Source organism: Mandrillus leucophaeus, unplaced genomic scaffold (assembly GCF_000951045.1).
Source record: "Mandrillus leucophaeus isolate KB7577 unplaced genomic scaffold, Mleu.le_1.0 Scaffold9, whole genome shotgun sequence".
Taxonomy (NCBI): domain Eukaryota; kingdom Metazoa; phylum Chordata; class Mammalia; order Primates; family Cercopithecidae; genus Mandrillus; species Mandrillus leucophaeus.
Window position 1 is genome coordinate 9,237,125 of NW_012109807.1, and position 15,097 is coordinate 9,252,221.

General features: G+C 42.2%; 1 protein-coding gene across 4 annotated transcripts in view; it reads left to right on the forward strand.

The window, feature by feature from the left end:
• KANSL3 (KAT8 regulatory NSL complex subunit 3) overlaps positions 1-15,097 on the forward strand; it is a 45,392-nt gene that overhangs the window by 5,653 nt on the left and 24,642 nt on the right. For 2 of the 4 annotated variants that reach the window (XM_011969640.1, XM_011969641.1), the window contains exons 2-4: positions 967-1,198; positions 12,633-12,723; positions 12,851-13,036. In XM_011969640.1, coding sequence (XP_011825030.1) covers positions 1,062-1,198; positions 12,633-12,723; positions 12,851-13,036 — 414 coding nt within the window. In that variant the 5' untranslated portion in view covers positions 967-1,061. The remainder of the gene's footprint in view (positions 1-966; positions 1,199-12,632; positions 12,724-12,850; positions 13,037-15,097) is intronic. The other 2 variants (XM_011969638.1, XM_011969639.1) reach the window with 1 other exon arrangement.

The window sequence follows — 15,097 nt, forward strand, 5'->3', positions numbered from 1 at the left end:
TTTTTTTTTTTTTTTTTTTTTTTTTGAGACTGAGTCTTGCTCTGTCACCCAGACTGGAGTGCAGTGACATGATCACAGCTGACTGTAGCCTCAACCTCCTGGGCTCAAGCAAGCCATCCTCCCACCTCAGCTTCCTGAGTGGCTGGGACTGCAGGCACACACCGCCATGCCTGTCTAATTTTTGTGTTTGTTGTAGAGACGGGGTTTTGCCATGTTGCCAAACTGGTCTTGAACTCTTGGGCTTAAGCAGTCCTGCCTCAGCCTCCCAAAGTGCTGGGATTACAAGTATGAATCACTGTGCCTAGCTATATTTGTCATTTATTTATTTATTTTTTGAGACCAGCTCACTCCTGGGCTTAAGTGATCCTCCTGCTGCAGCCTCCCAAAGTGCTGGGATTACAGGTGTGAATTGCTGTGCCTGGCCGTATTATTTATTTATTTATTTATTTATTTATTTATTTTTGAGACCAGGTCTTGCTCTGTCACCCAGGCTGGAGTGCAGTGATGCAATCATGGCTCACTGCAGCCATGACTTCCCAGGTGCCAACAGTCCTCCCACCTTAGCCTCCTTAGTGCTGGGATCACAGGCATGTGCCACATGCCCAGCTAATTTTTGTATTTTTGGTAGAGTCAGGGTTTCCTCATGTGGCCCAGGCTGGTCTTGAACTTCTGAGTTCAAGCGATCCACCTGCCTCGGCTTCCCAAAGTGGTGGTATTACAGGTGTGAGCAACTGCACCTGGCCCATATTTATCTTTAAAAAAAAAAAAAGATGTTTATCATTTTTTATATAGACTCATTGAAAAAATGACTTTGTGTTCTTCCAGTACATACCATCGTGTCTGAGAAGGCAGAGATCTAGACAAGTGTGGGAAAGATGACTTTGGATCAAAATTTTCTTGTGGATATAATGTGCTTATACATAATTTAAAGCTGACTGTATTAAAGATACATTTTTTGTCAACCAGATGATTGTTAAATACCTGTGAAGTATGTGTGGCCCGGTCCTATTTCCTCACCTGTTTACAGTGAATCAGATGTCCCAATAGATGTGGAGACGGTCATGTCAACGCCTATGCCACTCTATGACAATCAGAAGGCACGCAGCGTGATGAATGAGTGTGAACGGCATGTCATCTTTGCCAGGACTGATGCAGATGCCCCTCCTCCACCAGAGGACTGGGAGGAACATGTCAACAGGTAGGCTGCTCATCAGGAGGATGGTCACTGCCCTGTAATTATTTCGTATCATCTTCATTGAAATAACACTTATTAGGACCTTATTTCATTTGCAGCAACACAAGTCAGAGTGTTCTCCAAAGTCTCACATTATAACTCTCAGTTCACCATGCTGTGTGTGAGCTTCTTGAGAGCAGGGCTTACATCTCAGCCATCTTTGCATACTTCACACTAGGACGTTGTCTGGCACACAGTAGGTATATAATGTTTGTTGGATAAATAAGTGAATTAAATTTGATAGATATGATTAGCTCTGTAGTAGCTTCTGTTGTTTAAGTTATGATATAGGGGTTACCCAAACTACAAAAAAATGAAATGTACATTTGTAAGGTATTGTGTTTAAATGGTTTATAACTAGGATGATGAAAGTTGTGAAGTCACATGAAAAGCTAACAGATGTTTGAGTGGCTTTTAAAAATAGATTTGCAGGCTGTGGAGGGCACACTGAAGCCTGTTTTCATGAGTATATTGGCTAGTTTTGTTCCCAAGCTTTCTACTGCCCCAGGGGACTCAGTACTCCTCTCCTGGTCATTTGTCCCTGTTCATTTGGTAAACATTTACCTAATCACATAATATCTTTTTGGGAATATTTATATGCCATACAAGTCAACTATTTAATGTGTACAGTCATTGGTTTTTAGTATAGTCAGAGTTTTATATTCATCACCACTATCAATTTGATAAACATTTTCATCATCCCAGAAAGAAACCTCATACCCATAAACAGTCACTCCCCATTTCCTCCTAGCTTCTCTGGTCTCTAGGAAGCACTAATTGACCTTTGTCTCTATAGATTTGCCTATTCTGAACATTTCATGTAAACGGAATCATGCAATATGTGGTCTTTTCCTACTGGCTTCTTTCACCCCGCATAATATTTTCAAGGTTCATCCATGTGGTTGTGTGTATCAGCACTTCATTCTGTTTATTGCCAAATGATATTACATTGTTTGGATAGCCCACATTTTATTTATTAATCAGTTGATGGATATTTAGGTTATTTTCATTTTTTGGCAATTGTGAATAATGCTGTTACGAACATTTGCATACAAGTTTTTGTGTGGATCTAAGTTTTTAATTCTCTTAGCTATATACCTGGGAGTGGACTTGTTGGGTCATATGATACCTCTGTATTTAACCTTTGAGGAATTGCCAGACTGTTTTCCAAATTGGCTGTACCATTTTACATTCCTACCAGCAGTGTATGAGGGTTCTAGTTTCTCCACATCCTTGACAACACTTACTAATTTTCTTCTTTTTTAAAAAAATTATAACCGTTCTACTGGGTATAAAGTGGCATCTCATTGTGGTTTCAACTTACATTTTGTTGATGGCTTTTTGTCTGTGTATCCATATATCTACTATATATAAGGAAATGTTACTTCTTATATCAGAAGTTGGTAGGTGGTAACTTTCCACAATTTCAGAGAACCCTTATTTTCTAATGTAGAGAGAGAAAGAGGGGTAGAAAGTTTGAGGTGATTGACATGATTACTGAAGCTGGTTGGAAGTTGGAAATGAGATTGAACAGGTGTGCTTGTGTGATCAAAACAGCAGCTGTTGAGGGAGGAGCAGTTCTGCACCTTGGTTGAAAAAAGCTTGTGAAGAACATGGTTGGGGTCTTGCATTGGAATTAATTTAGTGCCTTAAGAAGCTCTTTTCTCACACCTGTAATCCTAGCACTTTGGGTGGGTGAGGTGGGTGGATCACCTGAGGTCGGGAGTTCAAAACCAGCCTGACCAACATGGACGAACTCTGTCTCTGCTAAAAATACAAAAGTAGCCGAGTGTGGTGGCGCATCATGCCTGTAATTCCAGCTACTTGGGAGGCTGAGGCAGGAGAATCGCTTGAACCTGGGAGGCGGAGGTTGTGGTGAGCTGCGATCACGCCATTGCATTCCAGCCTGGGCAACAAGAGTGAAACACCGTCTCAAAAAAAAAAAGAAACTCTTTTGAGCGTCAGATAAAGAAGAAAACTAAACTGCTATGAATGAAGATCAACTACTGGAATATTGCTAGAGTCAGTATATTCAGCAAAAGGATTTATCAGTTTTTACAGTTAAAAATAGAAATAACAACGATGGTAATAACAAAAAGGAGCCAGCATTTGTTGAGTGCTTTCTAGGTGCCAGACATTGTATCAGGCTCTTCAAATGCATTGTCTCTTAGTCCTCCCAGTGACTCTTGGAGGTATAACCCCCTTCATCTCTGCTTAACAGGATGAAGAAACTGAGCTCAGAGTGTTTAAGAAACCTTAATTAGGAAGTGATGGAGAAGGAGTTTGTTCAAACCAAGCAGTCTGACTCCAGAACCCAGTGTTCTCAACCACCATACCCTCTGCCTTAATTAAGGGCAGTAAGAAGAGATTAAGACCAGTTAGTGGTGGCTGAACAAGGTGGCCTCGTATGGTTATGTATCCCTTTGTGGTATTTTCCACTACCTTTTCCTTTGCAATTTTGCAAAGTACATAGGAGAACTGTGTGATTTTTTTTTTTTTTTTTTTTGGTCGTCAGTTCATCCATGGTTATGATTAAGAGGTTTTTGTGGACAATTCATACTTACCAAAGTCATTAGAGACTTAATAATACTATAAGTACCAGTTTTGTTTTTTTTTTTTTTGAGGCAGGGTCTCACTCTGTCACCCAGACTGCAGTGCAGTGGCACGATCTCAGCTCACTGCAAGCCTCAACCTCCAGGACTCAGATGATTCTCCCAGGTGGGAACCTTAGCCTCCCAAGTAGCTGGGACTACAGGAGTACGTCACCATTTCTGGCTAATTTTTGTAGTTTTTGTAGAGATTGGGTTTCGCCATGCTGCCTAGGCTGGTCTCAAGCTCCTGGCTCAAGTGATCTGCCCACCTTGGCCTCCCAAAGTGCTGAGATTATAGGTGTGAGCCACTGCACTTGGCCGAGTTTCTTAATTTATAAGGAGAGATACAACTGCAAAGCATAAGAGACACTGGGGTGGTCTGGCCAGAGTGTCTGTTCTCAGCTGGAAAGTCTGGAAAACTATTTTATTTCAGAAGTGAATAGATGAGTGGAGAGTCTACACAGGAGGCACAGCAGAATAGCTGGAAGTATACATCTTTCCTCTAGGCAAGGTGGGTCCACAGAGTAGGCCAGGGTGCACTTTCTCCTGCCTGTCCTTTAGAGAAGCACTGACGGATTCTTATCTTTGGCTTTTCTTTCCCCAGTTTCCTTGTGGACCACCATCCTTCTGTTACAACATTGCCACAGATTGATGTAATTCATTAAAGCTCAGTTGATCCTAGATTATTTGTTTTCATAGTGTCTGATGAGATTTTGGAGGCCTTCTCTCATTGGCCGCAGTCTTACAAACCGTCTCTTTTGGTTGTAACTTTTGTATATAGCCGATTTTATTATTTAATGATCACTTATTAGCTTCAGTTTCAGAGATCACCATTTTATGACCCTGTCCCTGAGTCTGTAGCCTGTTTGGAGCTTGCAGTTCCTTCTGCTCTGATTATAATCATTGTGTTGCCATTCTTTCCCTGACTTGATTGTTAAATTGCTGCTTCCTTTCTTCTTGTATAAAGTCATGTAAAATTAGTTTCCCACATCAAGAGCTCCATGAACGGTGTAGGTCGGCTCCCTGGAACTCTGGAGTTTCTTTCCCGGAGAGTTTACTAATCGCTCTTTGTCTGTAGAGGCAGAAACTTAATTTCCTTGTTAAGAGCTTTTTTCCTCCCTCTTTAATGATTTCAGTAGATACTGTCTTCAAATAACTTTATGTATATAGGCCAGGCACAGTAGCTCTCACCTGTAATCCCAGCACTTTGGGAGGCTGATGCGGGAGGATCATTTGAGGTCAGGAGTTTGAGACCAGCCTGACCAACATAGTGAAACCCTGTCTCTACTAAAAATAATAAAAATTAGCTGGGCGTGGTGGCGAATACCTGTAATCTCAGCCACTTGGGAGGCTGAGGCAGGAGAATCTCTTGAACCTGGAAGGCAGAGGTTGCAGTGAGCCTAGATCGTGCCACTGCACTCCAGCCTGGGCAACAGAGCGAGACTCCCATCTCAAAAAAAAAAAAGAAGCATGCTCCTCCCTTCCCTGCCCCCGACTCTGGCTTTCTTTATTAATGATTGATATTTTGTGAAATGGTTTAAATATTGCTACCTTATTTAATTGTCTGTATTAGGGGTTGTCTGTGACCGTGGGCTGATTTAAATTTGACCCATTGCTTGTTTTTGTGTGGAATGGTTTTTACATTTTTAAATGGTTGCAAAAAAACTTAATACTGTTTCATGACACGTGAAATTAAAATTTCAGTGTGCGCAAACTTTTATTGGGATACAGTCATATTCATTAGGTATTATCCATGGCCACTTTTGCACTAAAACCACAAAGTTGAATAGTGGCAGAAACCATATGGCCTGCAAACCCTAGAACATTTCTGTCCAGCCTCTTATAGAAAAAATGAGCTGCCTGGGTCATGTTCTTGTGTCTGCGTGCCATGGCATGTGACTTAGAGGACCTTTGAAAATAATTTCTATTTGCTGGCATAGTGATGTAGTCCTGAAGATGTTGGGCCAGCTTTTTTTTTTTTCCTCCAGATGTTTGTCAAATGCCGTTTCATTAGTTGCATAGCTTTTGAAAGATATTTAATAAAATTCTCCTAACACATGATACTTCTCAGCATTGCTCAAATGGGTTTTAGGACATTTCCAACATTTCAGCGAAAGAATGTAGTATCCAAAAGCAGACTTTCTTATCTTAGAAATCAGAACTTCTGAATTCCAGCCAAAAACACCCCATTTTCCTTTTCTGAACTTTCTTTAATTATATATTCAATATTGTATGTATCTGTATAAATCTTAGGTTGGATGTTTGAAATTTTAAGTCCAAGGTCTTTGAGTTATCCTCCCTCCTTCCCCTCCCCCACCCTCTTTCTTTCCCCTTCCTTCATTCCTTCCCTTCTCCTAGTGTTTAGACAAAGAATTTTATAATCTGAAAAAGGAAAGTATGACTGTTGAGTTTATCTGGTGTCCTTTGTGTCTCCTTGTTTGACTTCTGGTTTAAAAAAAAAAGTCCTTTAGATATTTTAATGTTGAATTAATTAGTCTCCTTTGAAACAGTATCCAAAATTTGAAAATATCAGATATTTTCAGGACCAATGTTATATTTTAGCTGCTTTGAATAGAATGAGCCAGAGGTCAGCATATCATTCAGGTTCAGTCAGATCAGAGAGAACAAAAGATTCTCTGATCTCATCTAGGAAAGGAAGAAAAGGCATTTTTGCTCTCATGAAAATTGAATAGGCGGGTAGGGCAGGGGGTGGGGTGTGCCAGTTGACTCACCACAGTTCCCATCAGCTATTTGACTGTTTAGGCTTGTATTTAAAATTCTGTCTCCTGTTTTTAAAATTTTCCCTAATTATATCTCTTGCATGCTCTTTATCTTAATCTTGGTTTAGATCATTTTTTTTCTGCCCACTTAATTTTCCAGCCTCCCACGAAGCTGACAAAATATAGAGATCAGGTTTCAATTCTTGAAGTCACTTTGTTGTATATCCAGCAGCAATCCTAAGAACTTTTTCTGGGATTTTGGACTCTCAACATTGTGGTTTTAAAATTTAATTTCAGCTGTCATTGGTGTATGATGATAATTTCTAAATAGCTTTCTAACCCTCTGCACCTTGCATTCACATCATTTTCCTTACTCCCATAATTTTGGGTTGCAGAATTAATACAGAGTAAGAAAAACAAATCGGGAAAACATCATTATATAATAAAAACAGGATAATTTTGGAAATGCTGTTGATGTTTCATAAATAAATTATACCTCATTCTCTGTTGTTGGAATTAAAGTTTGCAGTGTGATCAATAGGCTTTGAGAAAGCTCCAGAGATTGTTGAACGTGAAAAAACTATATTCATTGCTTAACCTGGTTGATTATAAATTAGCATGATTGCTGGAGGTAAGGCTGCAATATAATACTACTTTCAAGATGCTACAGGTCCTTTATACCTATTATTTTCAAGGAACTGGAAATCCAGAGATTTTTGGTTTGTTTGTTTGTTTTTGAGACAGTCTCATTCTGTCATCCAGGCTGGAGTATAGTGGGGTGATCCCAGCTAACTGCAACCTCCGCCTCCTGGGTTCAAGCGATTCTGCTGTCTCAGTCTCCCGAGTAGCTGGGATTACAGGCTCGTACCACCATGCCAGCTAGTTTTTCTGTTTTTAGTAGAGATGGGGTTTCACCATGTTGGCCACGCTGGTCTCCACCTCCTTTCAGACCTCAGGTGATCTGCCCTCCTCAGTCTCCCAAAGTGCTGGGATTACAGGCATGAGCCACCATGCCCGGCCTTATCCAGAGATTTTAACACGGATAGCCTTTGGTCATTTCCATTTGAAGAAATTTATCCTACAGAGATACTTGTGTGAGTGTATAAAATATAGATAGATAGGGCTGGGCGTGGTGACTCACACCTGTAATCCCAGCCCTTTGGGAGGCTGACACGGGTGGATCGCTTGAGGTCAGGAGTTCGAGACCAGCCTGGCCAACATGGTGAAACCTCGCCTCTACTAAAAATATAAAAATTAGCTGGGCGTGGCGGCGTGCCCCTGTAGTCCTAGCTACGCTGGAGGCTGAGGCAGGAGAATCACTTGAACCTGGGAGGCAGAGGTTACAGTGAGCCAAGATTGTACCATTGCGCTCCAGCCTGGGCAACAGAGCAAGACTCTTGTCTAAACAAAAACAAGAATTAATAATAAAATATAGATAGTTGTGTATGTATATATTTGAGGAAGAGAGGGGTGGTCACTGCAGTGGCTTATAAATTGCAATAAAAAATGCACAACCTAAATGTCCACAAATAAGGTACAACTTACCTAGCCTTTAAAAACAAGTGTATTAACATGGAGATATATCCATGTTTGTAGAGAGCTTTTTCAAATGACTTGTAAGCGTCTGCTCTGTCTCCTCCTATCCTCCTGCCACCATCAAATTCTCAAGCCCATCTGAGACTCACTGTACATAAGAGAGCTGCTACTCTTGTGGGTCTGCTGTGCATTTAAATAATGTGACAGAAAACAAGATGAACCAATGGGGCTGGAGCTTCTGGTCTCAACAAACCTTCCCAGTTCCAAGGCATCCTGAGTCCCAACATTGAGTTGAAACTTTCATCCCCTCACCTTTGAAGTCCAGAATCTCTGAATGTCAAACCACAAAAACTGGATCCTGATGAAGTAGCAGAGATTAAGCCAAGATAACTAGGGAAGAATAAGAAAAAGGACAATTCCAAGAAACCTCAGACTGATTCTAGTACCCCCAAAAGGGGGTTACAAAAGGATGGGAGGTTTTGGCAGTTAAGAGAGGATTTAGCTCTAGCAAGGAAAGCTTCTGAAGGTAGAGGGTGCTTCTGAAGAAGACAGTCATCCCATTTTGTTTCTCTAATCTTGGATTTCCACTGCTCTCAACTTTTGCTGCTATCAGTAATCGTAGTTAACCTGAATTGTTTTATTGTTAGAAGGAACTTAGAGGTAATGTAGCTGTATGTATTTTATGGACAAGAAGACTCAGAGCACATAGCTCTTTATTAGAGAGTGGGATAGAACCCTTGTCCCTAGGTAGGGTTCTCCTGGATCCTGTAATGTGGTTAAGTTGTAAAACTGGAGGTGTGGTAGGTGGAGATTTTATTTTACAGAAGGAAAAGGAGTTTGACTATTGTTTTCCTCCTTTCTAGAGGGTATTTGCTCTATCCAGGAACTTTTAGGTAGTTGTACAAAGTGAATAACAAAGGGTAATTGTCCTCCATCTGCATACTCACTGGGCCATATTGTTGGTGTTCCTAGAACAATGACCTGTAGAAATGAGAGTATCTTGTGGGGTGGGATATGATGGAAAGGATGCTGGTCTCTTATGAAGCCAGAGAAACTGAGATTGTTGATGTTGTTGTTCCTGCGGTCTGACTGTCTTGGTGAAGGACATAGATCATGTGCCTGTGTTCCTCTTTGCTCCTCAGCATTAACATGGTATAGAGTCTGAGGTTTTGGATAGGGACCTGGCTGTTTACAGAACTTAGAATGCAATGTGCACACAATCCATCCGTTTATTTATTCAGCAGATGTTTAACTCCCCAGTATGTGTGTGACTCTGTTTTATGTGCTGCGGATATAGCACTTAAACAAAACCAACAAAAGTCCTGGCCATCTTGGCCTTTTACACCTTGGCAGAGAGAAACAAACTAAACAAATAAATAGCATGGATAGACTATGAGGTAGTGATACCTCTGGAAAGCAGGTTAGTGAATCCCAGGGTAACACTGGAGGGTTACAGTGTTAAATAGAGATAGGTCAGAGCAAGCCTCAGCAGGTGACATTTGAGCAACAACCTGAAGGAGATGAGAGAGGGAGCCATTGTTTCAGGTTGGCGTAATGAAGGGCAGAGCCCTGGTCTGTGATGCAGGAGTGTGCCTGTTGTGTGTGTGAGGGCAGGGGAGTGGAGGGGGCTGTGAGGAAAGGCAGTGTGAGTGAAGTAAGTGAGGATCAGTCATGGATGGTAAGATCTGAAAGACATGGAGTCCATGCAGCCCATTGCAAGGACTTTGGCTTTTAACTGATTGAACTGGGACCGCTGAAGGACTTTGAGCAAAGGAGTGACATGATCTGACTTAGTTTTTTCAATTAATTCTTCCAAATTGGCTTTTCCAGAAGGTTGTACTAATTTATATTTCCATCAACAGAATACGGAGTTCTTTTGTACCCTCTCAACAACAGAGAATTATTAAACTTAATTTTTACCAGTTTGATAGGTGAAAAAATAATACTTTATTAATTTGCACTTGTTGGTTCTTTTTTTTTTTTTTTTTTTAAGACAAGGTCTTGCTCTGTCGCCCTGTGGCATGATCATACATTACTACAGCCTTGATATCCTAGACTCAAGCCATCCTCCAGCTTTAGCCTCCTGAATAGCTGGAACTTTGGGCACCTGCCACAAGGTCTCACTTTGTTGCCCAAGCTGGTCTCCAACTCCTGAGTCCAAGCTTTCCTCCTGCCTCAGACCTTGCCTGGCTGCATTTAATTTTTTTTTTTTTTTTTTTTGAGATGGAGTCTCTCTCTCTCGCCCAGGCTGGGGTGCAACGACACTGTCTCAGCTCACTGCAACCTCCGCCTCCCAGGTTCAGATGATTCTCCTGCCTCAGCCTCCCAAGTAGCTGGGACCGCAGGCGCACGCCACCACACCCGGCTAAGTTTTGTATTTTTAGTAGAGACAGGGTTTCACTATGTTGGCCAGGCTGGTCCTGAACTCCTGACCTTTTGATCCGCCTGCCTTGGCCTCCTGAAGTGCGGGGATTACAGGCATGAGCCACCACGCCCAGCCTGTTTAATTTTGAAGTAGAGTTGACTTTACTTCTTTTGTGACCTACCTTCTTTTGTGTTCTTTGCCCTTGAGTATTTCATCTTTTTCTTATTTTCTAGAGCCTCTTTCTATTTTAATGAAATGGCAGTCATTTTCTCGTTGTGTTTTGATCTTGTTTATACCTTTTTGATTTTTTAAATTTTTTTTTTAAGAGACATGTTGCCCAGGCCAGACTTGAACTTCTGGGCTCCTCCTGCCTCAGCCTCCCAAGTATGTGGAACTACAGGCACATGCTACCATGCCCAGCTTAAAGTTTGAATATGTTTTTTTTTTTTTCCAAGACGGAGTCTCACTCTGTCACCCAGGCTAGAGTGCAGTGGCGCAATCTTGGCTCACTGCAACCTCTGCCTCCCGGATTCAAGCACTTCTGCCTCAGCCTGCCGAGTAGCTGGGACTACAGGCGCACGCAACCACGCCCAGCTAATTTTTGTATTTTTAGTAGAGATGGGGTTTCACCATATTGGCCAGGCTGGTCTTGAACTCCTGATCTCGTGATCCACCCACCTTGGCTTCCCAAAGTGCTGGGATTCCAGATGCCTGGCCAAAGTTTGAAATTTTTATGTAGTTACATTTCTCTTTCTTCCTTTTATGTCTTCATTTTCTTCCATCTGAAATTTATTTTGATGTAGAATGATATGTAGGGATCAGATTTTCTTTTTCCAGTTGGCCAGTGGTTGTCTCAGCTCTACATTTAGGGACTTTATCCAGACTGATTTGAAATGCTACCTTGATCCCATTCCAGGGTCTCATTTGGGTGCAGCACCCATGTAATTTTTTTTTTTTTTTTTTTGAGACAAGGCCTCACTGTCACTGAAGCTTTGAGTGCAATGGCATGATCACGGCTCACTGCAGCCTCAACCTCCTGGGGTCAAGTGATCCTCCCACCTCATGCTCCCGAGTAGCTGGGGCTACAGGCATGCACTACCCATGCCCAGCTAATTTTTGTATTTTTTGTGGAGATGGAGTTTTGGCATTTGCACAGATTGGTCTTGAACTCCTGAACTCAAGCGATCCACCCCACTTGGCCTCCCAAAGTGCTGGGATTATAGGTGTGAGGCACTGCGCCTGGCCATCATCAGCTTTTTTTTAAGGCAGGGAGAATAGGTAAATATTATAGAGCATCTTCAATTGCCTTTCTTTTGGTATCTTTAGGAAGGTCACTAGCCAGAGTTAGAGCATCTGAGTAATTAGGATTGCTGGAAGTGGGGTCAAGGGGGACAATAATAAGCTCCATATCACTATACTGGGTGTGATGAAGTAGAGATGAGAACAGTAGGATAGATGTGTGCGACTCACAAAGCCTCAGTAAGTAATAGGTAAGCAATAAGCAATAAGGTAGATGTGTGAATGCCAGTGCCGTATACTGGGATGATAACATATTAGCCTATATGGAACAGGCCTCTCGAAAATAAATTTGCTAATTGTGTGACATATAGAAAAAATATATATGGAAAAGGGAGATTAGTGTGGGGTAGATTATTGAAGAGTGGAAGAATAGCCTCTTTATTGGTTATATTTCCGCTATATTTTTGTTCTTAAGTCTAGTTTAAAAAGAATTGTTACCTTAGTCTGAGATTTTAGTACATTAAAATGCTTGCTGATCCTGTCTGCCTTTTTGTGTGAAATATATAACTTATGAAATTCAAATATGTCTGTTCAATGGTGCTGTGCTTTTATTTATGATTGGGATTATTTTAGCTACTAAGCAAATAATTAGCTTTGCTAGCCTGAAAGACTTTATTCATGACTAGTCTTGACTTGTACTGTGTATATTACTGTGTGTGTGTGGAAATGTATGTGTGTTATTAATACAAATGTGTGCTGTGACAATTTCATTTGGTAGGATTGGGACCAGAATCTAGGTCTTGTGTTTTAGCTCAATGGTCTTAGACTAAGCTACTTCGTTTTACTATTCCATGGTGGAGACATAAAACTATAGCATAATATTCTTTATACATACATGGGGAGCGTCCCCAGGGTTTGACTATAATTCCTCAGAGTTTCCCTTATAGGACTGGCTGGACAATGGCCCAGAACAAGCTATTCAACAAGATCCTCAAAGCCCTGCAGTCTGACCGGCTTGCCCGCTTGGCCAACGAAGGGGTAAGACACCAGAAATCCGCCCACAGTGGGCTCTTCGTAGTTCAGGCCTCACTGGCTGACTGACTTGTCCCCCCACTTGTTAACCAGGTAGTCCTCATGTTTTATCACTTCCACTTACATCCTTCAGGCTTGTAATGAGCCAGTGCTGCGCCGTGTTGCTGTGGACAAGTGTGCAAGGAGAGTGCGGCAAGCTCTGGCAAGTGTGAGCTGGGACACCAAGCTGATCCAGTGGCTGCACACCACCCTCGTGGAGACCTTGAGTCTGCCCATGCTGGCAGCCTACCTGGATGCTTTGCAGACGCTGAAGGGGAAGGTAAGGCTGTGATTGGTGTCTGCCCTGTCCTAGGGATAGCCAGCCTCTCCTGTGGGTTCAGGATGTGGGGTTGGGCAAGATAATTATCTGGTCGGTCTGGGGTGCATGGCCAAAACTAATGGGTTTGGTATTAAAATTGGGAGACAGGGTATCATTTCACATTTGTGTCTGGTGTAAACGTTTTCAGCCCTCCTAGCTCCAGGATGAGGTACGGGGCCTGAAAACCAGAGTATATGTTTAGCCTTTCTAGCCTTGCAGCCTGTGGTTGAAGTCATGGCTGAATTGAATTATCATGAAGTTGATGAAGGGTTTACCAGGGAAGAGTTTGTTGAGAAAGGTGACAGAAGCAGACCCTTGGTGCTCAGAGCACTGGGAGATTGCAGAGCGGGAGTGTGCCGTGATGCCTTCAACTCTGCTCCCCAGGGCATGAGCCTTTAGTAGCAACATTTTTATAATTCAGTGCAAACATATCATTATAGTTCCCTGCTTTCTTACTTAGTATTGCACAGAGTTAAACTGTTTTTCTTGGTGATTCCAGCGATTGCATCAGGCTGTCCTCAATGTGGTAGAATGTGGATGCTGGAGGCAGATTGCCCGGCTGATCTCAGCGTTGTCACTGATTAGCTGTGTAAGCTTGGACTAGTGTCTCATTTCTAAAATGTGGCTGATAATAATACCTATCTAAGAGTTTTGTGAAAATTAAATTAGTTAATTCAGGTAGCGTGCTTAACACAAAATTGGGCACATAGTAAGCAGTGAGCCACAGTAACTATTAACAGTTATTTAAGTAGTACCCTCATAGGTTCTTGAAATATTTGGGGTGTTTTTCTCCAATGGGTGTAGTAGCTCATGCCTGTTATCCTAGCACTTCAGGAGGCTGAGGCAGGAGGATCGCTTTAGCTCAGGAGTTTGAGACCAGCCTGAGCAGCATAGCAAGACCTTGTCTCTACTAAAAATAAAAAAATTAGCCAGGCATGGTGGCACGTGCCTGTAGTCCCAGCTACTTAGGAGGCTGGTGGGAGGAGGCTGTAGTGAGTTTGATCCCATCACTGCACTCCAGCCTGGGTGACAGAGGGAGACCCTGTCTCTAAGAAAAATAGGGAAGAGAAAGAACTGATTCAATCAAAGTCGTCTGAGGCCTTTTTTTTTCTTTGGAGACAGGGTCTTCCTGTCTCACTCAGGCTGGAGTGCAGTGGCACTATCATAGCTCGCTATAACTTCGAACTCCTGAGCTCAAGCAATCCGCCTGCCTCAGTCTCTCAAGTAGCTGGGACTAGAGGTGTGTGCCACCACAACACCCAGCTAAAATGTTCTTTTTTTTTTGAGACAGAGTCTCGCTCTGTTGCCCAGGCTGGAATGCAGTGGCATGATCTTGGCTCACTGCAACTTCCGCCTCCTGGGTTCAAGCAATTCTGCCTCAGCCTCCTGAGTAGCTGGGACTACAGGCGTGTGTCACCCTGCCCGGCCAATTTGTTTGTACTTTTAGTAGAGACAAGGATTTCATCGTCTCTCGATCTCCTGACCTCATGATCTGCCCACCTCAGCCTCCCAAAGTGCTGGGATTACAGGCGTGAGCCGCCACACCCTGCCACACCCAGCTAAATTTTTAATTTTTTATAGAGACGGTTTTGCTATAGGCGCGTCTTGAATTCCTGGCCTCAAGCAATCCTCCTACCTTGTCCTCCCAAATTGCTGGGATACAGGCATGAGCCTGATTCAGTTTTTGACTTTTTTTTTTTTTTTAATAGTTTTACTTTATGCTTCGCAGGAAGCTGGCTCATCTTGCTGCTGTAAGTTGCTTGACCAACATGTTCCCTCAGCCATCCCCAAAACTTGCAGACTCATTGTTTCTTATCTGTTTTTAAGTTAAAGGGTGCCAAGTTTGTTAGAAGACTGGTTTAGTGCTGAAATAAAACTCAGGACTAGATACATTAATAATATTCATGGTAGGAAATTTGACATTAGTTACTTATTTTGAGCCCTATGTGTGTCAGGTACTGGGGTGAGCAAAACAAAACTGGTCCCTTCTCTGGTGGAGTGTATTTTCTTTTTTTTTTTTTT